This window comes from Manis pentadactyla, chromosome 9 (assembly GCF_030020395.1).
Source record: "Manis pentadactyla isolate mManPen7 chromosome 9, mManPen7.hap1, whole genome shotgun sequence".
Lineage (NCBI taxonomy): Eukaryota > Metazoa > Chordata > Mammalia > Pholidota > Manidae > Manis > Manis pentadactyla.
The window spans coordinates 47,986,846-48,011,451 of NC_080027.1; the positions used below are offsets into that span (position 1 = coordinate 47,986,846).

Here is a 24,606-nt window from a genome sequence, read left to right on the forward strand (position 1 = left end):
TTATTTAATTATTAATATCTTACAGATTTCTGTTCACTATATTAAGATACTAAGCCATGTCCAATAATTGTAACAAAATAATTTTTAGGTAGCATAATTTTACTTTATTTTGTGATACTTTCATGTATGAAATTTTTATGTTTACAGTGAGCCTCACCAGCTTTTTCTTTGTGATTTCTTTCATTATTTTGTTTTTAAATTTTTCAAGGATTTTTTTTTAAAGAAGTTGTATTTGAATCATCTATTTGGGGACTTATTTTGGGATGTGGTAAGATATATATTTATTTTTCTAAGAAAAAGCAGTGTAGTATAATGTTTAAGTCAGGCTGACTGTACCACCACACGGCTGGATCCCATCTTTGTGGAGGGTTTTTTTGAGTTGGTCTCCTGAGTCTCTTGCCCTTTTGGACTGTAGCTTTATGAGGGGTCTTCAGTCAGACCATTTTATTGCCTTTCTCCCAAACTGATGGGCCGACATCAGGTTTGTCATGACTGTAAGGAAGCTTAAGCTCCAGCATCCTTTACTTGCATGGGCATCTTCCAGGGTCCAGAGAGCGTCCAATCAATGTGTTGACGGGGCCATGCATTTAAAAAATTTTTCTCAAGTAAGGCATTTTTAACACAACCAGTTTTAAAACTGCTGACTCTTTACTCCAACCTCCCCTTGGTCTTTCTATCTTTGCCTTGTATCAGACAATGTTGGAGTAGCCTGGGCATTTTTGGGATCTGGCTAAGGGGAAGTTGAATTGAGGATCCATTTAGTTTGGATTCGTGGGATATGTGTATGTGGCTTGCAGTCACTTCATGTGTAGTTTAGTTAACTAGCTGTCCTGTGTAAAAATGGCTTCCAAGGTGCCAGTCTGCTCACTACGCTACTATGGAGATGTGGAGAATAACTATACCTTTTTAAAAAAATTTTATCTCTTAAACTTTCATCTTTTAAATGTTTCTTTTCCACTACCACCTACTTCTGATACCGAGCATTAGAGAACACATTTATATGGGGATATCTCTATATCTGGCCCTTTAACTCCCTCAATTTAAGGACTCAGCCAGGCACTGAAAAGAATTCTTTAACCAGCATGTTAGGGGTGCTTTCCTGGAAGGAATCTTTTGGAATATCTGGTCTTCTATATTCCTAAAGTCCTTATTTTTAAAATAAACAAGTTGCTTTGTCAACCTCTCCACCACCTCCAAGACTCAACTGGGATTTCAAGTGTACCATTATATTCACACTTTGAATGAAAAATTGATGTCTAAGAATTGATGGCTTTGTAATACCCAGTCATCCTGACCGGAACATGATCTAGCTCTTCATTTATTCATGCCTATTGATTTTATGGGGTACAGTTGAGTGCTGGAGTTACCACCACCTCCTGCCTTCCCCCCACCCCCACACAGTTATACAGGACCCTCACATCCCTTGTAAAGGCAGCTCCTAGATATTTTGTAATTTTGGTTACTATGAGTGGGATTTTTGAATTATTTTAACAAAAATGTTAGTATCTCTGCATTAATGATATATGAAAAACTGTTGATTTGTATATGTCACAAAGGTATTATATATATGTGTGTCTTTTATAACTAGCCACTGTACCGACTTCTCTTGGGTTTTCTAGGTGGGCGGATACATCATCTGAAAAGAATGGTGTTCTTTCATTTCTCCTTCCAAATACCTATACCTTTTAAAAAAAATTTTATCTCTATACTGCCTGCAACTCTCAGATAAGGTGTTGTTATTGAATGCCTTCAGCATTTCATTAATAAAGCATTAGCTGTTGTTGATTAGAAGGTTTTTGGGTTTTTTTAGTTAAAGTACTGACTCCCTTTTTCTAGTTTCCTAAGCATTTTCCTAAAAATGGTGTGGAACTCCTGTTAATAATCTGATTCACTTGTGGGTCTTCATCCTGGTGGGCTTGTGGCACGTGCATGTGGACGTGGACCAGCGGTACTGTAAACACGGCCTCACAAGGATCATGTAACTGCCCCAAGCTCGCGGTAGCTATAGACCTGAAGTTCAGGCTAGGGGTTATCACAGGGAGCTCCAGCCTACCACAGATGTTGAGCGCCTTGTCGTGGAATTTTGTTCATCTGAATCCCATGATTGGGGTTGCTTGTTAAAGCATAGTTCCCTTTTTTGTGAGGCTCTGTTATGTTCAGATGGAGCCTCAGACCCTCCCACTAAAGAGCCGCGCTGTTTCCCTGCCTCCCAGTGACGCCAATGCCCCTTTTGCCCAGTGGAGCACAGAGCGTGTGTGTGCATGGCTGGAGGACTTTGGCCTGGGTCAGTACGTGATCTTTGCCAGGCAGTGGGTGACTTCTGGCCATACTTTACTGACAGCGACCCCTCAGGACATGGAAAAGGTAAGAGCTGAGCCTTGGGTGAGTGAAGAAGCTCCCATTTCTTCCCAAACCAGTACCTGAGGAGGTGAGGCCCCCTTTGGCCTGCCAGAATTTCACGTCGTCCATCTTTCAATTTCAGGAGCTAGGAATTAAGCACCCTCTTCACAGGAAGAAGCTGGTTTTAGCAGTGAAAGCCATCAACACCAAGCAGGAGGAGAAGTCTGCCCTGCTGGACCATATTTGGGTGACACGTAAGGACAGGCAATATATGTGTTCTGTTTCTGACAGCTCCTGTGGGCAGACAACTCCCCTGTGAATATGTGCCTCCAAGACAGCCATCTCCGTGGGAAGGGCAGATGGAGAAAATGGCTGAAACTTCAAAATGATCATTGTTGCTTCCTTTTTTTTGGTGTCTACCTTCTCCAGTTTTCATGAATCCTAGCACACCTGTTTCTTCCTGTGTCTGTAGGCTGGCTTGATGATATAGGCCTCCCGCAATACAAAGACCAGTTTCATGAATCCAGAGTTGATGGGCGGATGCTGCAATACTTAACTGTGGTGAGGACCTTTCCTCAGTCTCTCAGTTGTCCTGTGAGCATGCAGCTCAGGTATCCCCATGATAGTTATTTCAAACTCGATTCCACCTTCTTCCTTATATTATTAAGGTCTTAAAATAGTATCAGCTGCACAGAAGAGGTCCCAGTGGCACAGCATGAGCCATTGTGCTAAGAAAAGCTGTTGGTGTGTCCAGGGGCACTTCCCCGAGACGTGATAGGCTTGGCTATGTTTGCTCGGGAAGGAACCTGAGGGGGCTTTTGTCACCTTGGAAACTGGTTCATCAACCAAAACTCTCCTCTTCCAGAACGATCTACTCTTCTTAAAAGTCACCAGCCAACTACATCATCTCAGCATCAAATGCGCCATTCATGTACTGCACGTCAACAAGTTCAACCCCCACTGTCTGCACCGGCGGCCAGCTGATGAGGTGAGGGCCGGGCAGTACCTGTCCTGGTAGCCCTGACAAGGAAACCTACAAGATGGGCTGTGAGAAAACACGAATGACATCATCACAAAACGGCTGCCTTTCAGACACAGTGCTTGGGATTCCTTCCGCTGCTAGTGTCTCATGAGGCCCCAAACACCCCTGTTGCCAGTACCTTGTGACCCACACAGGCTAGACCTCCAAGCTCCCACCTTCCTTGGAGAGACACAGCTATGGGTCAGATGGCAGTAATGGCAACGCTTTTTAAGCCATCACATGATTAAAGGAGATGAGCAATGGTGCAAGGGAGGGAAGGGAAGGCAGAATGGAAAGATGGGGTCAAAGAAGGCAGCGAGGACTCCATAAGGAGCCGGATATTTTAGATATAAAAGTAATTCTACTTGTAGACATAGAATTAATCGACCTCTAGTCCTAGGTGTACAGGAGATGCATAAGCAGGTTTTGCTAGAGAAGAAATAATGCAGGTAAACATAGCAACACAAGTTCTGGAAAAGTCCCTGGTAATGTCCCCCGTACCTTGGAGTTCTGGGTGGGCCCCAGAGCTAAAGGATTGTCAGTCACCTCCCCTCTCCTGTATTCCTGGGAACTAAGTCTAACCTGCTGTAAAATTAATTCCAATTCCAGGGGGATTCAAAATTACTACCTCTACCTTCTGTCTCCTCTTTTCCCCTTATTCAACAAATATGCTTTGACTTCCTTCTATGTCAGGCACAATGCTGGGCATTTTGAAGACCAAGATGCCACTTAGGTATAAGTATCTTAATGTGTGTTTGCTTAAAACATTTCACTACACCAGAGAGAGCTTTTGTCTGTAAAACACTTGGCTCATAAATGATAGTTTTCTTTAAAGTTCTGGTTCTATCAAATCACTGAGATGAATGATTCTATGCCTTCATTTACTAGTCCCAAAGTTAACCAGAGAATTAGGGAGTAACAGGACTCTGGAATCCAGTGTCTCAGTGTAGAAGATCCTGCAAGATTCAATGAGAACTCTATTTCTTAGAAACTGGGAAGGCTCTCAGGTAGCTGGTCTCTAGGCATAAGGGTCATCTTCTGGTGAGGATCTGGGGCAGGCTCATTCACAGGGTTTGGACCCATAGAAGACCATGGCAGGACCTACCAGATTAACTTGTTCACTCTCCTCCTCCCTCTCACAGAGTAACCTTTCTCCTTCTGAAGTCGTGCAGTGGTCCAACCACAGGGTGATGGAGTGGTTGCGATCCGTGGACCTTGCAGAGTATGCACCCAACCTTCGTGGGAGTGGTGTCCACGGAGGTCTCATTGTGAGTGGTTCTTGAGCCCACCTGCCTTGGTGTACACTGGGGTATTCAGAAACTATTTCTTAATGGGAAGACATAAATCCTATTACAAATTACTGATATTTCGTCTGAAACCCTTACCTAAATTGAAGTCTCAAAATATTTTCATAATTGGAAGTTGAGAATTAATATATCTCATGGATGGCTTCTGGAAGGTCTTCCCTAGCAACAGATGCAGAGAGTTCCAGGACAAGAGGGTTGCATGAAAATCAGCCATCAGCAAGGCAGTTCTTCCTGCACCTAGAGGAACAGATGGCTAGAGATGTGACGGGGAGGCCACCAAAATATAACTGGCTGCTTGTCATGATATTCAGGTGCTCAGATTTGTCAGGTGCAGCCCAGTGGGGACGTGAGGAACAGATGCCTTGGGTGTCACACAGAGTGGACCCCGGGAGGCAGCCTTAGCCAAGAGGTCACAGTTCCTGGTGGGTCTGTGAAAGAGTCATCAGACGTGCTAGTGTCTGCTCAGAGCCAGGCCACGTGCCAGGTAGTCGGGGAGCGGGACACCCGGCAAGTGGATGACGTCAGGCCCTCCTGTAGAGGCACTGCTGTGCCTGTGGGGGCCCACTTTTCAGTGTTACCACCGAGAACCATCTGTGGTCATCACCAGGTGGCTCTGTCTGTGTTTCTTTCTTAGATCCTGGAGCCACGCTTCACTGGGGACACCCTGGCTATGCTTCTCAATATCCCACCACAAAAGACACTCCTCAGACGCCACCTAACCACTAAATTCAATGCCCTGATTGGTCCTGAGGCTGAACAGGAAAAGCGAGAGAAAATGGCTTCACCAGCTTACACACCACTGACCACCACCGCCAAAGTCCGGGTGAGTTGCCAGACCTTTTCTGGGGCAGTCTCAAGACCTGCCTCTGGCCCTCGTTTTGTACAGCGGCTGGCCCAACACCTAGTGTCAAACCTGTGTGCCACCTGGAGGCGGTGGCATTCTTGGCATCCGCCTTGGGAGTTGGGTCCACTGTGTGTTGGTGTTGGTGGGCCAGTTCCCCACCACTCAGTCCAAGGAAGAGAGAGCAGACTTCTTTACATGGACAACTATGTCCAGGAAGCAGCTGTTCTCAGGTGGCTAGGAGCTTGTCCACTACCCAGCACTGCCTTGACTCATTCCCCTTGCAAAGCAGACAAGTTCATGAAGGCATCAGTGAGCTTTAGGTTACCTTCAGCCAGGCCTGTCTGGGTGGCACAGTGCCATGGGAGTCTTAGTCAGAGCTGTCCTGCCAACGCAGGGAGTGTTCTGTTGGCAGCAGGTCTCAGAGGCCTTGTGCTGTGGACATGGCCAGCACGCAGCTGTTCAGAGGTCACGTGAGCACCAGCACCACCCACTCGGGCTGTCTGAATCCCACCAAGCCCACTAGACCTGCCTGAGCCACACTGTCCCCAGACCGTGTCCTTCCCAGCTGGCAGGCCCTCTGATAGAAGCTCTGGAGGCCATGCTAGCCTGTCCCCGGCAGCACAGGAATGTCTGAGTCCACTGAATTCACACACAGACCTTCTCCCCCAAGTGAGCAGAACAGGGAGTGTGATTCGGAAGCAGTGCTGGGTGAAACTAGACCAGGAGGAAGGGCCTCCTGGGGTTCCTGTGGGGCCTCCCCAAGGCATGAGGGGCTGCTAGCAGAACAGAGTGCCCCTGCCTGGTGCCAGCAGCCATGGTCAGGCAGGCCCTCTCCAGTGGCATCCTGCAGGAATTCCCAGTGCCCCAGGAAGTGGGACTGTCCCAAGTGGGACAGCAGGCTCTGAGTTCTGGGCACAGAGTCTTGGAGGAGCAGCAAGCTCTCCTTAGATTAGTTATCCTGTCGGCCTTTCCCGGTGTAGACATTGCTTACAGGAGCTCTATTTTGAGTTTTTCTAGAAATGGTTTGCCTTTGTCCTTTCCCCCAGGGCCTGCTCCTAAATATGTTGTCAGTCATACCTGTACACCAGCTTGATGACCTTCTCATCATAGTCTTACATTTGCTATGTTTTAGCCAAAGAAACTAGGATTTTCACATTTTGGAAACATAAGAAAAAAGAAGTTTGATGAATCGACGGACTATATTTGCCCAATGGAGCCCAGTGACTGTGTTGGTGAGAGTCACAGGGTGTACAGTGGCTACCGAGGCCTCAGCCCCCTTGATGCCCCTGAGCTGGATGGGCTAGACCAGGTAGGACAGATTAGTTAATGCCCTTGTCTCCTGTCCTCTGTGCACCGAGAGCTCACAGTAACACCACGTGTGCCATTGTATAACTGCACCTCAACCCCTACTTATGTGCATGCCTTGCAGAGAACATTCTAGCAATTGTGTACCCCTGGACCAGCCTCTCATCAAACCCTGTGGGTGGCCAGGCTATGGAATTGCACCTTTGTAAAGGGGCCAGGCTTTGGGGACTGTTGCCAAAGGTGGACTCAAGAGGAAAGACATTTAAGGATTCTTACACATTTTTAGTAATTCTTAATGCTATCTTCAGCACCAGTGGCAACACACGAACTTGGACACAGGTTCAGAATCCATGGATGATCCCAAGAGGCTCAGAGCTCAAGCCTCTGCACTGTGCTTCAGTTGAGGGACAATCCCAAGTGCCTTAGGTCTGTGGCCAGTTTTGGCTGAGATCCAAGGAACAACAGCAGGGATTTCTGCCACAGTGAGAGTGTAGCACTGTGTGTATGCCTTATGCAGCAGCAGTCACTTCTTATAATAAAAACAGTATTTATGTAGAAAGCAAACAGCATGTCCATCTTCAGTCTTTTTGGGGGACAGCTGGAGATAGTCCTGCTTACTGTCCAGCTGGAGAGCTGATGGCACTGCACTGGCTCCTCGGCTGGGTGCACACTCAGCTGGCCAAATGTTGGATGAGGGGGATGGAGCAAGCAGGGACCCCCGTGTCCTTCAGAAGAGGTCTGTGACCTCACCCCTTCAGGCTCCACCTCCCCATGTGCAGCCGAGGGGAACCTCCTGCCTGATGTGCGTCCTGACTGGAAGTCACATCTGTTATGCACACCCCAAAGCTGGTGTGTTTCAGCTGCGGCCAGAAAGACCTCTGATCTTCCCCGTGTTTTGTCAGCCCGTTGCTGACGTGGCTGGACCCATAATCATCATGGCGGTTGGTCTGTCTGTGTGGCAGAGCTGGAACAGACCTGTCCTCCTGATTTAGAGGCTGACTGACTGATAATGGGTCTTCCAGATGGGCCTTGTCTGGCCCAGGACTGAGGGAAAGACATGCCTTGCCAGTCTGCGCTCTTGCTTAGGAGATTCCAGTTTGTCCCAAGGCAAGTTTTGGCTCCACCGGTCCCCCAGGCCTCATGTGCAGAATAGCAGCAGCACAGTAACTGTCTGGGCTGGAGCAGGGCCTGAGGACCCCTTTGAGAGCACTCTGATTCTGTCCCAGATGGAGGCAATGCTAAGATATGCTGCTGAAATTACCAGCAGCCTCAGGCCAAGCCCTCCTGGCCTCCCCTGAAGTCCAGCCAGAGAGATGGACCAGCTCAGCAGCTGGCATGACTGACGCTGTGCCCAGCACCCAGGACCACTGAGCGACAGGCGCCTCTGGGGGCGGCCACATGCGCAATGCAGCCACAGGGCCATAGGGCCAAGCTTTGTCTCTCATTCCTTGGGGTGTCCTGGTTAGAGAATCTCTGCATGTGCCTGCTTTCAAACCCCACATGTGAAACCATCACTAAATCTCTGTGTAGCCTTAAGCAAAGCCTGTATCTCTTTTTGGGCCTCAACTTTCCCACTTATAAAATGAGGGGTTATACTTGATGCCCTCAGAAGATGCTTCCAAATCGACAATGTCTAAATAGGCTTAGGGAAGAGGGAGCAGGCCAGCACCACCTGAGGAGGAGAGCAAAGGAGGGAGGAAGCTCTGTCAGCAGCCTTATACCTATGAGGGTGTCAGGGTCTGCGGTCCTGTTTGCGCCAGAAACTGTCAGTGTATTTAACATCCTGAAGGCCTTCATCCCTGCTGCTCTCTGCTCCTGAAAATGGCTGGAGCTCGGAACACGTGCTACAGGGCTGATGCTGACCGGCCCTGGCTATGCCAAGCTCCTGTGTACCTCAAGTGCTGGTGCCAGGGTGGGCTCCAGTGAAGCATGTGCATGGCAGTGTGGGACACTGGAGCTCTGCCCTTCCCCTGGGACCGAAGCAGCATGTGCTCGCCTGTCCCTCCTCAGGGCCTGGCCCACTCCCCCAGGGCAGCATGCCATCTGTGAGTCACATGCCGGGTCCCTGTGTGTTGACCCAGATGCTGCCCATTTTGCAGATGGCGCCTTCGGAAGGCACTGTGACGCAGATAGGGCTCCTCTCCCAAGACATTCACCGCCTCACGGTAGGATTCTGACGCTCTCTCCACAGTAGCACAGGTACCAGGGAGGCTCCATGAGCTTGGTAGTGGTACACAAGGCCTGGAGCAGCCCCCATACTTCCGGACCTGTGTTGTCCTGTTGTCCGTGCCTGCGCTCTGGGAGAGCAAAGGATGGCCCTGGGCGCTGGGGCAAGAGCCTAAGCCGGCCCTGAGGCAGAAAGCAGCCCAAAGGCCGTTTCCATTGGCTTGCAGCTGGGCCCTGATCTGCTGAGGGCACTGGGAAGGGTCACAGAGGGGCCTTGAGCTGCCGCCAGCTAACATGCTAGGTCTTGGGTCCTCTCTCCAGATTCAGAGTTGGGGGGAAAACCAAGGTATTCTGTAGCACTGGGTTACCTGCCAGTCAGCTCAATGTCCATGAGACGGACTTCCTATCATGCCTCTGACTTCATGGATATCACAGGCATGGGGGCACATCCTGGCATGCCCAGTGAGAACACGATGGAGGAAGCATGGTCTCAGAGGAGAGAAGCCACTCTGGAGTGAGGTCCATAGGGTTCAAGTCTCTTCCTAGCTCTGGGACCTGGGGCAAGTCATATTCTAAGCCCTGGCTCAGTAATCCATAAAGCAAGGCTAATACTGTCCTCCTTACAAGGGGTGCAAGCAGACCAGAGCTGGTGGCAAAAGGCCAACCACAAGAGGAGGTTTATATTATTGAGGGCCCGTTAGTACCTGGATGGACTGTCCCATCACTGGGTCCACTGGCTATAGCATCTTTCCATACTGAACCTGCTATCTCGGTCCTTTGCTTGTTGATCTATCGAGGCATGTTAAGAAAGCTACATTCAAGGGCAAAATGGAATCTCCCTGAATCCAAATGGGATTGTTCTTATTCAACATTTTTTTCTTGGCCTACACAGCAAAATGAATTCACCCTACCTTGCCTTTATCACATCTAACAGGCCTTTGGTGGCCTTGAAATAGCAACTTTACCTCTAAGGTCTAAGCAATGTATTATCTTGATCCTGTTGCCCATTCTTCCCCAGTATGTGGGGTCCCTGGAACACCATGAACTTAGAGGGTGCCAATGTCAAACCGATCACACGCAGAGCCCTCCGGGTTCCCAGGCAGCTGCCACAGGGCAGCCTTGACCAAAGGCTTGTTCACCTGCCCCTTTGGCTGTGTCCTTTCAGACCATGTTGAGCCAGGACCAGCTGCTGAACGACTCTCGCCTGGCCACTCCCAACTCTGAGGACTGGAGATGACTTTCTTCATGGCTGGGAGCCCAGAGAGGCACGTGCGGGGGTCCCCAAGCCTCTGCTTCAGTGGGAGCTGGCACCCAGCCACCTGCAGAGTGCAGATGGGGGCTGGCAGGAGGGAAGCGGAGCTGTGGAGCAGCTGTTCCGGAGGCAGCCCCAGGGGCCCTATGTTGCCGACCGTGCTGTGCTCTTCACAGCTTTTATACCTTTTCCACTGAATACGTGGACTGCATACCACCTCTGTGGGGAGGGCAGTGAGATGTCAGCACAGACTCAATGGCTGGTGCTCTTCCTTGTGGCAGTTGGGAGGTTCTTATGCCAAAGCGGAAGGGCTATGAGTTCATAAAAGCTCTGCTGGAAATTAGTTCTAAACATTGCATAGTGACTGAGCTGGGTGAAATGAGAGGGAGCCCCTCCTTGGCCGCATCCATGCAGAAGCACGTATTTACCTCCAGGGTGACAGCAGGTTAGGAACAATGACTTCCTTCCCACTGCCTGGCTGCCGTCACCCTACCCTCGTCTGTAGGGATGTGGCAGACTTGGTACCGCTGGGCTCCCAGCGTCAGAGCAGCGGCACCTCCAGCACCCCCTTGGGGCCGTGGCCCTCGGCATAGCTGACAGGCAGGCAGAAGCCTTTCCCTCATCAGCCTCAGACACAACTGTCTCATCACATGCTCCCCCTAGTGGATGGCCCATGGGCACCCTAAGCCAGCATGTCCACTGCAACTTAGCATCTTCTAGACCAGCCTGTTCTCTCTCAGGCGTCCCTGCCTCAGTGTGCGGTGCCACATTCAGTCCTCTCCCAGCCAGTCTCCTGCTGGCAGTTGCCTGTCCTCTTCATCCCTGTGATACTACTTCAGGCCTCACCTCTCATCTGATTTGCACAGCTAGTCTCCTACATGGCCCCTCACCTTTCCGGTTGGCTCCTCCAGACATTCTCTACACTATTCCTTAGAGTGACTTTGTCAAATTGGTTTTTATCCTGTTACCTTTCTGCTAAGAACTTTAGTTCCAGAATCACCACAATGCAGTTCCAGAACCCAGAGTCAAAGACCCCTGCACCCAGGCCCTTCTGAATCTTCAGCCGCACAAACTGCGCTGTAGCCTGTGCTCCTTCTCGCATGGTAGGATGTACTGTCCCCTAAACCCATCACTGCTCAGTAACAACCCTCCTCTAGTTGTGACAACCAAAAATGTCTCCAGATGTTGCCTGGGGGCAAAACTGTCCCTAGTTGAGAACCACTGGGCCAGGGAATGGGGTGAAAGTGAGGCCCAGGTAAGGAAAAGTGAGTCAGCTGGAGCCAGATGAAGGACAGGCAGGGTAAGATTCGTGTTTAAGAAAACGGGAGGGGGCGGGGAAGATGGCAGTGTAGAAAGAGCCTGACCCCACCTCCTCCCACCTATACACTGACGCTATACCTACACATAGAGCAGGTCAGCCCATGAAAGAACTGAGGCCTGAGTGAGCACCTGCTGTGCAATGAGGGACAGAAAGATCTTGTATAAAAGAACAGGAGAGGCGGAGACAAGGTAACAGCAGGAACCCCAGCCCAGTGATGTGCAGTGGGGAGGGAGACTGCTATGGGACCGGGTGGATTTCCTGCCCAGGGAAACAGATTAACAGCTGCACTTTAAGGTGCATCTGGATTATGAGTGAAAAAATCCAATTTTCAAAGGTAAAAAGCACTCGCATTTGGTGGGAGAACTGCTGGAACTCTCTCCGGGATCAGAGGTGCTGGTGAGTGCCAAATTTGCATTCCTTCCACATATTCATAGTGCAACTGGGAGCAGGGTCCTGCATGCACAGCAGTTGGACACCTGATCTAGGCAGTCTCCCAGTCTCTGCCTACCCCCATTCCTGCAGGAGATCCAGCAGTCCCAGAGGGCAGCACTAGCAGTGGTGCTCACCCAAGCTCATGCTGCCCATGCCCACCTGTCACCCAGCGCCCACTGGAAGATCCCCAGAGACTGCACCAGCCCCTCCTGGCACCAACCAGGGAGTTCCCCAGATGCATCCCTAGGCTGCTGTTCGCCCACCATCCAGGAGCCCATCAGACTCCAATCCCCTGAGACACATGTCTCCTGTTCATCTGGCCCCGAGCCAACACCACCAGGCACACACAGTCTATACAAGGGACCTCCCTGCACAAGGGTAACCCTTCAAGACTGGGAGAGGGAGCCCTTTAAACTAATAAACAGAATTAAGCACAGCAAGTCAAAATGGAACAGAGGAATATGTTCTAAATGACAAAACAAGGCAAAATTTCAGAAAAAAACTGAATGATGGAGAGCTAACTGACCAACCTGAAAAAGAATTCAAAGCAGTGGTTACAAAGATGCTCACCAGACTTTAGAGAAGAATGGACGAGTTCAGGGAGGACTACAACAGAGAGAAAACAAAAAATAACCAAAGGTGAAGAATAATAAATGAAATGAAAAATACACTAGAGAGAATCCACAACAGATTAGAGGATGCAGAAGTACAATCAGTGACTTGGAAGACTGCGTAATAGACAAGCAATCAAGAGGAACAGCAGAAAGAAAAAATAAAATTGAGGATAGGTTAAGGGAGCTCTGAGACAACATCAACGTCTTAATGTTCACATTATTAGAGTCCCAGGCAGAAGGAAGGGGGTATGAAACTTGAGAAAATAATAGCTGAAAATTTTCCTAACCCAGGAAAAGAAGCAGACATCCAGGTCCAAAAAGGACAGAGAGCCCCAAACAAGATGATCCCAAGGAGGTCCACAATACAATGATTAAATTGTCAAAGATTAAAGATAGGAGGAGGCAGGTCCAGGATGGCAGCATAGAAAGAACCTGACCCTACCTAGAAGCTACACCTAAACACAGAGAATTCATCCTGAGAAAACACAGGCCTGAGTAAACACCTTCTGCACGTGAGATAAAAAGTCCACATAAAAATGTCAGGAGAGATGGAGGCATGGTAACAGAGGGAACCCTACTCCCAATGCAGCCTTGACATAGATGAATCACTTAAAACCGAGTATGAAGTTTAAAGAAAAAAGTAGTAAAACCTACTATTTCTAAAAATTAGGTAAGCGGATCACTAAAAGGTGTTAAAGACAACATCATACATAAAACACAGAGGAGGGGGAGTAAAAGTAGTGCTGTTAGAATGCCTTCAAACTTAAGCAACCATCAACTTACCATAGATTGTTATAGATGTAGGATGTCATATATGAACCACATGGTAACCACAGACCAAAAACCTGTAAAAGATACACAAAAAATAAAGAGAAGAGAATCCAGCCATAACACTAAAGAAAGTCAGCATGCACAAGGAAAGGGAGCAAGAAAGGAAGAAAGGATCAGTGAATGAAAAAACAACCAGGAAACATTTAACAAAATGACAGTAAGTACATACCTATCAATAATTACTTCAAATGTAAATGGACTAAATGTTCCAATCAAAAGACAAAGGGTGACTGAATGGATAAAAAATACAAGACCCATCTATGTGCTGCCTCCAAGAGACTCACTTCAGACCTAAAGACACAGACTGAAAACTGAAGGGACGGAGAAAGATATTCCATGCAAAAAAATTTTTTTAAAAGGCTAGAGTAGCAGTACTTAGACAAAATAGACTTTAAAACAGAGACTGTAACACAACACAAGGACTGTTTATAATGATTGAGGGCTCAATCCAGAAAGAAGACATAAGAATTGTAAATAACTACGCACCCAACAAAGGAGCACCTAAACACATAGAGCAAATATTAACAGACATAAAGGAAGAAATTGACACTACTACTATAGTAGTAGAGGACTTCAACACCCCACTTACATCAATGGATAGATCATCCAGACAGAAAATCAATAAGAAAACAGTGGCTCTGAACTACACATTAGACCAAATGAATGTAATAGATATGTACAGAATGTAACATCCAAAAACAGCAGAGCACTCATTCTTCTCAGGTGCACATGGAACACTCTCCATGACAGATCACATCTTCGGCCACAAAACAAGTCTTCATAAATTTAAGATGACTGAAGTCATACCAAGCATCTTTTCTAATCTGAAAAAAAACACATGTAGAGGCTACAGCATTCTACTGAACAATTAACTGGTCAGTGGAGAAATTAAAGAGGAAACTAGAGAGTACTTGCAGAATAATGAAAATAGAAACACAACAATTCAAATCTTTTGGATGCAGCAAAAGCCATCCTAAGACAGAAGTTTATAGTGTCATAGGCCTACCTCAAGAAAGAAGAAAAATATCTAATAAACAATCTAACCCTACACCTAAAGGAACTAGAAAAAGAAGAATAAACAAAGCCCAAAGTTAGTAGAAGGAAGGGAGTAAGATCAGAGCAAAATAAAATGAAACTAAGAGCTGATTCTTTGAAAAGATAAACAAAACTGATAGAGCTTTAGCTGGATTCACCAAGAAAAAAAAGTACTCAAAATCAGAAATGAAGAGAAGTTGGAACTGACACCACAGAAACATGAATTATAAGAGATTACTATGAAAAATTATATGTCAACAAATTGAACCTAAAAGGAAATGGATAAATTTCTAGAAACATGCAATCTCCAAACATTGTACTAGGAAGAGATAGAAAATCTGAATAGACCAATTGGTGGTAACAAAATTGAAGCAATAATAATAAAAATCCCAACAAACAGAAGTTCGGGACCAGATGGCTTCACAGGAGAATTCTACCAAATACTTAAAGAAAAGTTAATACCTATCCTTCTCAAACTATTCCAAAAAAGAAAAGGAAGGCAAGCTTCCAAATTCATTCTACAAGGTTGTGATACCAAAACCAGACACTATAAAAAAAGAAAATTACAGACCAATATCCCTGATGAACACAGATGCAAAGATCCTTAACAAAATATTAGCAAACCAAATTACAAAATACAGTAAAAGAAAGGATCATTCACCAGGACCAAGTGGGATTTATTCCAGAGATGCAGGATGGTTCAAATAGCCAATCAGTGTGATACATGATATGCCATATTAGCAAAAGAAAAAAAATCACATGGTTAACTCAATAGATGTTGAAAAAGATTTGATAAAATTTAGCATCAATTCAAGATAAAAACTCCCAACTAAGTAGGTATAGAGGGAACATATCTAAACATAATAAAGGCCATATATAACAAATCCACAGCTCACATCATACTCAATGGTGAAAAACTGAAAGCTTTTCCTCTGAGGTCAGGGACAAGACAAGGATGCCTACTCTTGCCACCTTCCTGCAACACAGTACTGGATGTCCCGGCTGTAGCAATCAGACAAGAAAAAGAAATAAAAGGCATCCAAACTTGTAAGGAAGAAGTAAAAACTGTCACTATTTGCAGATGACATGATACCATATATAACCCTAAAGACTCCACCAAAAAACTATTAGAATTAGTAAGTGAATTCAGTAAAGTAACAGGATATAAAATCAGTATACATAAATTTGTTTCTATACACAAATTATGAATTGAGAAGTTAAGAAATCAATCCCATTTACAATTGCATCAAAAAGAATAAAATACCTAGGAATAAATTTAACCAAGGAGGTAAGACCTATACTCTGAAAACTTTAACACACTGATGGAAAAAACTAAAGACACAAATAAATGGAAAGCTATTCCATACTTATGGGTAGGAATAATCAATATTGTTAAAATTGCTATACTGCCCAAAACAATCTATAGATCCAGTGTAATCCCCATAAAAATACCGATGGCATTTTTCACAGAACTAAAGCAAGTAATCATAAAATATGTATGGAACCACAAAAAAAATCCCAAATAGCCAAAATAATCTTGAGAAAAAAGGAACAAAGCTAGGGAAAGCACACTCCCTTGATTCAAACTATACTACAAAGCAACATGAATCAAAACAGTGTGGTAATGGTACAAGAAGAGATAGACGAACAAAGAAAAGCACCCAGAAATTATCCCATACTTATACGGTTAATCAATCTATGACAAAGGAGGCAGGAAAACACAATCTCTTCAATAAATGGTGTTGGGAAAACTGGACAGCTACATGCAATAAAATGAAACTGGATCACTGTCTTACACCATACACAAAAATAAACTCAAAAAGAATTAAAAAACTAAATGAGACATGAAACCATAAAACTCTTTAAGAAAACATATGCAGTATAACTCTTGAACATGAGCATTAGTAATATTTTTTTGGATATGTCTCCACAGGCAAAAGAAACAAAAGTGACAATAAACAAGTGGAACCACATCAAACTAAAAAGCTCCCACATAGCAAAGGAAACCACCAAAAAAAACAAAAAGCCAGCATACTGTATAGGAGAATATATATGCAGATGATTTATCCAATAAAGGGCTAGTATCCAAAATATATAAATAACTTACATAACACCAAAAAAAAAATCCAAGTAAATAATGGGCAGGGAATCTGAATAGACATTTTTCCGAAGAAGACATACAAATGACCAACAGACACATGAAAAGATCCTCAAAATCACTAATCATCAGGGAAATGCATATCAAAACCATAGATACAGAGAAGTATCACCTCACACTAGTCAGAATAGCTGTATCAACAGACAACAATAACACATCTTGGTAAGGATGTGGAGAAACAAAAACCCTTGTACACTGCTGGTAGGAATTAAATTGGTGCAGTCCCTATGTAAAGCAGTACGGAGGTCTCTCATACAATAAAATTAAAACTATACAACCCAGCAATTCCACTTCTGGGAATTGAACTGAAAAAAAACAAAATAATTCAGAAAGATATATGCACTCCTCCATTATCACAGCATTATTTACAATAGCCAAGATATGGAAACAAGCTAAGTGTCCATCAACAAATGAATGGGTAAAGATGTGGTACATATACACAATGGAATGTTACTCAGCCATAAGAAAGAATGAAATCTTGCCATCTGTGACAACACGGATGGACTTAGGGGGTATTATGCTAAGTGAAATAAGTCAGACATGGAAAGACAAATACCATATGATTTCACTTACATGTGAAATCTGAAAAACAAAACAAACAAATAGACTCAACACAGACGATGGGCCTCTGGTTACCACAGGGGAGGGGTGTGGACGTGGGCAGATGAGTGAAATAGGTGAAGGGGCTTAAGAGGTACAAACTTCAAATTATAAAATAAATTAGTCATGGGATGGAAGTACAGCATAGGGAATATAGCCAATAATATTGTAATACTGTTGATGACAGATGTAACTACACTTATCATGGTGAGCATTTAGTGATGTATATAATTGTCAAAACACTATGTTGTACATCTGAAACCAATATATTGTCAACTATATTTCAATAAAAAAATTTCTTTAAAAGAACAATTATCTGAGTAGGATCTTAAATAAGGGATCTGCTGAGGATGCACTGAACACATGGATGAATGAAGGCTAGCCACCTCTCCACTCCCCGACCTCCACTGGCCCTTTGAGAGATCATCCCTGTGTTTGGCCACCTGACAATACTACTCAGCTGTGTTTCAGATTCCCTAGAGCACTGCTCTCTCTCCTGTACCCTGCCCCCACCACACATACATACTTTGAGTAAGAAATCCACTTACACCAAGTTCCTTCAACGCTGGAGGAATAGTGTTCCAGTTTTTGTGAAAAGGGACATGGAATTAACAGACCCAGATTTGAAGCCCAGCTATGACACCTACTGGCAGAATGACCTGGGGACAGGCACTTTGGTATCAGAGCCTTAGTTTCTTCATCTATAACTTGAAGACAAAATCCCCACAGAACCTCTGGCTTGTTATGAGAATTATACGAAATACAGTGCAGAAGTGGTTCTACCCACTCACAGATAATGCAGAGCAGCAGCACGTCCCCCTGGCCATGAAGAGGACAGGCCACTATGGTCACTTGGGACTCACAATATGAAAGCTGGAACCTATTTTATTTGCAAGTTCAGAAGCTTCTGTATGTAACCACCCCCACCCCAAAAAGGCCTGGTATTCAGAAGATGCTAGGAAAATGCACGCCTTGCCTACATTTGTTTCTGTGAAGTGCAGGAGCCCATCTAACCTATGGATTTACTACTGCCCTGATGTGTTTTTACACACATTATCCCATTTGAAAGATCTTGCACAAGAGAAGGAAAGGTGCACATGGAGGGTAACTGAGCCCTCTGGTAGCTGTGACCTTAAAAACAACACTCTGGGGAGCAGGGTTCAAGAAAGATTAGTGGAAGTTGACATAACCCCTTTTGGATTCTTCTGCAAATCCACCCTGGCATTTTCTGACCTCCCATGGCCACACAGAATCCCATGCACACAATGGGCAGGCCAAGGCCTTCTAACTGCCTTGTAGGTCCCCCACAGAGCCACACCCCATGGGCTATCTGCTTTGTACTGAAGTTTATTTCTCTAAATTATGGGAAAGAGACTGAAATGGGGTTCCTTCAAACCTTCCCAATCAAGGAAGCCTCAAAAACCACTCTGTTTCCAGCCCCTTGCAGCCCTCCTTCTTAGGCCCACACCCAAAGGAGAAGAGTGCAGTGTGCCCAAGGGTGCATTCGGGGCACTTCTGCACACACCCCAGGTTAACAGCTTAACTCACTTTGAAACAAATGAAAGGGACCAGGCAAATGTCCTAAGAGCAAGGGGAGAGGATTAGTAGGTGAAAATCATGTCCTTGGTGTAGCCCAGTTTCTCCAGGTTAGGGCGAGCAGCTGTCTGGATCAGGGGTGGTGGGCCACACACCAGGATGAATGTGGACTTCCCAGGAGGAGGGAGATGCTCCTTGATCATGTCAGCAGTAATGAAGCCAGAGCTGTACTTCCAGCCTGAGATTAAGCAGAAGAAATCACCTGCGGGGTGCCACATTAAGTCCCTGACCCCAGGCCTCCTACCCTTCCTTCCTGAGGCCAGGGAGAGGGAAGCCAGGCTGCTCTCCAAGGCCCAGAAGTCTGCACTACTGTTCTTTGCAGAAAAGCTGGGAGTAGAAGCCATGGGGGCCCAGGCAGCCCTCTTCAGTATTTATCCCAGATGCCACTCTCCCTGCTGGGACTCTGAGGCCCCCCGCTGGTGTTCGCCTCCTGTAAGCCCTGGCAAGGATGGAGAACATGACAGTGAGGTGCGATGTCCCAAGGTGTGAATCAAGGCAAGGAGCCGGGGCTGTGTGGGGCAGTGTGCTGTGCGCTTGAGGCTCAACTGGAAGGCACCCTCTGCTGGGCAGTGAGCTGTAGGACAAGGCAGGCACAGCTCAGTGCAGTGTGGGACAGCATCCTGAAGGTGTGGTGGCCATGTATGGTATGCATGGCAGTGGTGGCGGTTGGGTGTGGTAACACTGCATCAGCTGGTGGGGCTCAGCAGGTGAGGACTGCTCTCCAGGTGAGGTGGGTGGTAAGGGGTAAAGGTGCTAGTGGCCATACACGATGCATCATGGGTGAAGGCTCTGTGGGATGCTGTGTGCAGTGCGGCATGGGGCGGGCATTCAGGGTCCCTCCTGATGCTCACTGTAGTGTGTGGAGAGCTGCTGTGATATTGGACACCTGCCCCTGACTGCCCTTACAAGCAGGTTGTCCCAAATCCTCTCTTCTTCAAGTTCCTGCATTTGCCATGTGGAGACAGAGCCAAAGGTCTCAGCCATCTTGTGCAGTCCTAACAAGCAAACCAACCCAGGGACTAGTTCCTGAGGGGATCAAGGGTTCCTGAGCCAGTCAAGGGGATCGTACCAACAGGAGGCCTGTCCAGGGTGTACCAGAGACTGAACTGGTCTGGGCGAGTTCTGGCAACTTCTTCAAGCTCCTTTCTCATCAAGATATCCTCCTCTGTCTAGAAAAGAAGCAACGTGAGCAAAGCCCCAACCAGGACACCCTGCATGTTCCCCAGACTAAGCACGTGGATCCGCACCTTCCTGCCCAAGCTGCCCCCGCTCTAGTTTGAGTGCTCTCCCCGTGACCCCTGGGGCAAACAAAGGCTCCGCTGCGGGATGCCGCACACGAGCCCTCTCTGTGGTGCAGAGGCTGAGAAACCCCACGGAGTTGCCATGATTGGCCTGCAGCTAGAAGGCCATGGCTGTGCATGTGCGGCATGGCCTCTCAGAAGTCCCAGCCCACCTCCAACAGCCATGCTGTGCGCCAGACATGCTAAACCCAAGTGGAACAAGCTCGATGCAGGCCCAGGACCTTCTGCAGGGAATGTAAGGGGCTAAGGCATTATACACAGTTAATAAAACAGCACTGGAGAACTAAAGGGGTGACAGCAAAGGCGGGTGCTTCATTTGGGGGGAGGGGAGCCAAAAGCAAAAGAGACTTGTCACAGGCTAAAAGATTCTGCATGGAAGACCTGAACCTTAAAACTCTTCACAATTCTTATCCCAATAGTTCCATTTCTGAGGTTCTGTTTAAGAAAATAATCTAAAGTCATTGAGCCAAGGCACAACTATTCCTGTTATCACTTATGCCTGTGAAAACTGAAAACAACCTGAATGCAGATTTAGCAAATTTCGGAGCAACTTGATATAGGCCGATGAAAATATTTGTAGAGTTTTAATGAGAAGAAAATGCCTGTGTGGTAATGCTGAGTGAAAAAACAAAACAAAAAATTATATACATATGTTATTATATAGCATGTACAGAAAAAAAAATAATAAGCCAGATATTTATATGCTTCTGCATTTTCTGAAATTTCCAGAGAATATCTATGATTTTACACTCATAGAAATTATGAAGTAAAGAAAGAAGGAAGGCTTAGTGTCTAGGACTGGTTGAGGAGACAGGGTTAAAAAATTAGATGGGAAAGCAGGCCTGGCCTGAGCCTCCCACCAGGGCTCCCGCAGTGGCAGGCACGCAGGCAGCCTGCGCTCAGTCGGCAGGGAGGAATGAATGCAGAGGTCCTGCTTGGCAAACACTCCACCTGCCCTGCAAACACTCCACCTGCCCTGCAAGCTCAGGGCTGACAGCAGAACTGACCTGGTTGCCGAGGAGGAGGAACATCCTGGTCTTGTCTCTGGGGTCCCTGGTGATGTGGCGAATGAGCTGCAGCATGGGCGTGATCCCTGGAACACAGCAGGCTGTCTTCTCTCCCTCCCCGATGTCCACAGTCCCTAGTCTATAGCTGATTAATAGCCTTCCTTGGCCCCAATTCTACTTTCCTCATTTCTGTCCCCAAAACACAAAGTGGGGCACCATTCTTCATTTCAGTTTACCCTTCTGATGCAACAATAAACCAAAGGCCCTTCCTCCTTTCCATATGCAAGATAGAAGAGGCACTGGCTGTGGCACCGGCATGGGGGTTCACACCCAGCCCCCTCACTCACTGACCTACCAGGGCTCAGTGTACCGTCTCAGCAAGGCAGTGTCCTCTTTCACAAAACCACCCATGACAAGTAAATGTGACAAAGTGCCTGATACGGTGCTTGACACACTGCAGGTTTCCTTACATGTTTGTTCTATTTTCAGGCATTTATTTTCAAGGAATGGCAGGTATCAGACTTGAACTGGACCTGCAGACCTGGCCCCCAGAGTCTTCCATGTTTCCCAGCCCGACTTCAGAGGCGCCCCAGGACTCCTCAGGCAGCCACTGTGTTGGTTAAGGGGAGCAGGGCACACAGGATCAGTTTCAAGGCCTGTCACTGACACTGTGATCTCATCTAAAATAACCAGGGAAGAAATCTCTCACATCACCCATTCTAGGATCAAATGACACTAATGTCAGAAAGGTCTCAGGGCTTACCCAATGGGGCCCCCAGAAGCCTCTTACCTGTGCCACCAGCAATCATTCCCAGATGATGGACCAGTTTTTCTTCAGGCTCACTCGTTTTGTATAGTTTGATTGAAAACTTCCCTAGAAACACAGAGGACACCTCTGACTTCTGCAGCTCTTACGTGAGAGCCTGCAGAAGGTCACTGCCTTTCCTTGGGACTCCTGGGAGGCAAGTCCACCCAGGGAAGTGGCTATGCCATTTTACCAGAGAGCAAGCCAGGCCCTCCTGGGCCAGCCCCAGTGCACAAGGTAAGAGGCCTGGGCCTCCATGGGGAATCACTGGACCTTTTCTTCTGAGGAAGTTCTGTACAGCCTCCCAGGGCACTCTCACCCACCGCACTGAATGAGTGAGTCAGTGATAAATATGTGGTAAAAGAACCAGTGTGGACTCTGCCCATCAACCCACTTTTCAGCATCAGGAGGCACCTTTTATGGATTGAGCATTGTGCTGGAGACACAGTGATGAGGAAACACCAAATCACTCCCCTACCTTAATGAAACTTAAAATCTTGTAAAGTGGGTATATGAATGAATGTATGAAGACTTTAAGGACAAATCCATGTGACTCAAATCTGAGGAGTTTTCTAGAACAGTGGAGCAACTTCAGGATTCTTATTCCTCCCAGCTGTAGGCCCAATCTGAACCCCCTAGTACCTGGCTCATGATACAACAGGCGCCCCGTTGGCCCTCGAAAAAGGATGGTGTCCCCAATTTTCATATTCTCCAGGTACTGAGTCATCTTTCCCCCTTCTGGATACCTGGGGTGTACATTTTTGAAGTAGATCTGAAAAATAAGGCAGCATGGTTTTCACACCCTCAGACCTAAGACCACGGCCACATACAACTAAAAAATGCATTTGCTACTGGGAAGGATGCAGACAAAACTCCTCTGCACTCACATTTGCTCTAAGCAACTCCTGAGGATTCACCAGGTCAACAGCTTCCCTCTTAAATGACACTTTTGGAAAGCCCTGTCTAAGGCAGGTATCCGTTCTCCAACTTACCACTCTTTTTTTTTAAATTAAGGTATCATTGATATACAGTCTTATGAGGGTTTCACATGAGCAACAATGCATTTCACCAGTCACCCATATTATCAATTCCCCCCCTCCACACACACACACACTCTGCAATCACCATCTATCAGTGTAGTAAGATGCCATAGAGTCACTGCTTTCTAACCCACCACTCTTAATAGGCTTGGGAGAGTGAGGCAGCTGGACATGGTGTGCATCACTTACCTTTATAATTAAATCCACAAAGCCTTGATCATCATCACTGGACACAGGCGTGTAAGCCCTGACCACCAAAACATCATCAATTTTGGCCAAGAGATGGACATAGTTACCTATAGAAAAGATATCAGATGTTAAGTCTGAACAGAGCCAGCCTAAACAGGACCCAGGATTCCCAGAGAGGACTGAGCTTCAGGGAGGTGGGTGCATAATGTGGCAGGACACATGAGAGGAGGGCCAAGCAGGGAAGGAGCCCACATCCAGGATGACTAGATCCCAGGCCTGCCTCTATCACTCCACGCACTACCTTGGGCAAGTCGCTTCACCCCTCTGGGGAAATGGGGATGATACACCTGCCCTGCCTCCATCATAATGTAGTTGTGAGCTTCACATACAGGAAACCTACTGTTTCAAAGGACTTTGTGGAACAAGAATAGCTAATTAAAGTTGGAGGCTGAGTATTAAAAATAGCAGAAAGGAGTGTTTCCCTTTTAAAACAAAGTATGTTGCCTTCACAGTTTTTTTCTAAACTGGTTATATCACAGTCCCCTCATCTGTATCCTGCTGCTTAGCACAGAGCAGGCCTGAGCTCACAGGTGCACAAGGCCCCAGGATTTAGACATCCACAGACCAGGAGTTCTAGAAAGAGTACTGTATCTTCCTGACTGATGGCTCTGCTGGGGGGCAGCTGTGGTTTCAAACCATGTAATGCTGCTCCTCCAGGTTAGAACTGAATGGACCAGGTGTGGATCATGGATCATGAATACATCCCAGTGTCACATGATAGGCTGGACTGTTCAGATTTATGTTGGATTTAACATGGGAGACTTCAGTGACTAAGGCAATTAGTGGTAAGGGCAGAAGCTGCAATTAACAAAGGCTAAAAGACGGAGGCAGGAGGAAGCTCTGTGCCATCTCACTGAGTAAAAACTGTGTATGCACAGGAAATATGGTATGAATATGCAGACAAAAGCAGAGACCTAGGGAGAAACAGGAGGGACAGGAGGAAAGGAAGGAGGGGGCACTAGAAGGGCCTGTCCTTCCAGCTGCTTCAGGAACATAAGCCAAAGTCTCTGAGGAGGGCCTGGGGTACAAATACTCTGGGCCTAAGAAAGGACAGGCTCCATGCCTCTGGCTTCTGCCTGACCAGGCGCCAGGGATACCCAGGAATAAATGCCTGAGGCAGCTTCTGAGAATGAATGTGAGTCTGGAAACCTTAGAAAGGCTCTTTCAGATGAAGCCAACCTGGGAGGGGCCTGGCCTGGCAGCATCCTCAGAGAAAATGGGGCTTCCCCAGCTGGTCCCTCAGGCCCCATCTCTAACCAGCTTCATTTCAGTGGAGCTTGGAAGCACAGTAGACTCTCCCAGATGCCTCTAAATTACCCTGTCCCAAAACTCTGCACTGCCTACACCAGACTGAGGAGAGAGTGGGTCACAGCAGAATCTAA

General features: G+C 46.7%; 2 protein-coding genes across 17 annotated transcripts in view; one reads left to right on the plus strand and one right to left on the minus strand.

Annotated features, from left to right (window-relative positions):
* Positions 1-22,368, plus strand: part of LOC118914532 (liprin-beta-2) — a 191,505-nt gene extending 169,137 nt beyond the window's left edge. For 3 of the 15 annotated variants that reach the window (XM_057507298.1, XM_057507303.1, XM_057507310.1), the window contains 9 exons: positions 2,214-2,364; positions 2,483-2,594; positions 2,813-2,901; positions 3,206-3,328; positions 4,504-4,629; positions 5,303-5,491; positions 6,645-6,821; positions 8,917-8,982; positions 21,620-22,367. In XM_057507298.1, the coding sequence (XP_057363281.1) occupies positions 2,214-2,364; positions 2,483-2,594; positions 2,813-2,901; positions 3,206-3,328; positions 4,504-4,629; positions 5,303-5,491; positions 6,645-6,821; positions 8,917-8,982; positions 21,620-21,796 (1,210 nt within the window). In that variant the 3' untranslated portion in view covers positions 21,797-22,367. Of the gene's footprint in view, positions 1-2,213; positions 2,365-2,482; positions 2,595-2,812; positions 2,902-3,205; positions 3,329-4,503; positions 4,630-5,302; positions 5,492-6,644; positions 7,382-8,916; positions 8,983-10,148; positions 17,114-21,619 lie in introns of those variants that run through there. The other 12 variants (XM_057507301.1, XM_057507308.1, XM_036889600.2 and 9 more) reach the window with 9 other exon arrangements.
* The window catches only part of LOC118914575 (NADH-cytochrome b5 reductase 2), a 36,698-nt gene continuing 29,441 nt past the window's right edge, over positions 17,350-24,606 (minus strand). The window contains exons 5-10 of one of the 2 annotated variants that reach the window (XM_057507312.1): positions 23,165-23,271; positions 22,578-22,707; positions 21,921-22,004; positions 21,131-21,216; positions 19,892-19,991; positions 17,350-19,000 (exon numbers count right to left, since the gene is read on the minus strand). In XM_057507312.1, the coding sequence (XP_057363295.1) occupies positions 18,828-19,000; positions 19,892-19,991; positions 21,131-21,216; positions 21,921-22,004; positions 22,578-22,707; positions 23,165-23,271 (680 nt within the window). In that variant the 3' untranslated portion in view covers positions 17,350-18,827. Of the gene's footprint in view, positions 19,262-19,891; positions 19,992-21,130; positions 21,217-21,920; positions 22,005-22,577; positions 22,708-23,164; positions 23,272-24,606 lie in introns of both variants that reach the window. The other variant, XM_057507313.1, reaches the window with a different exon arrangement.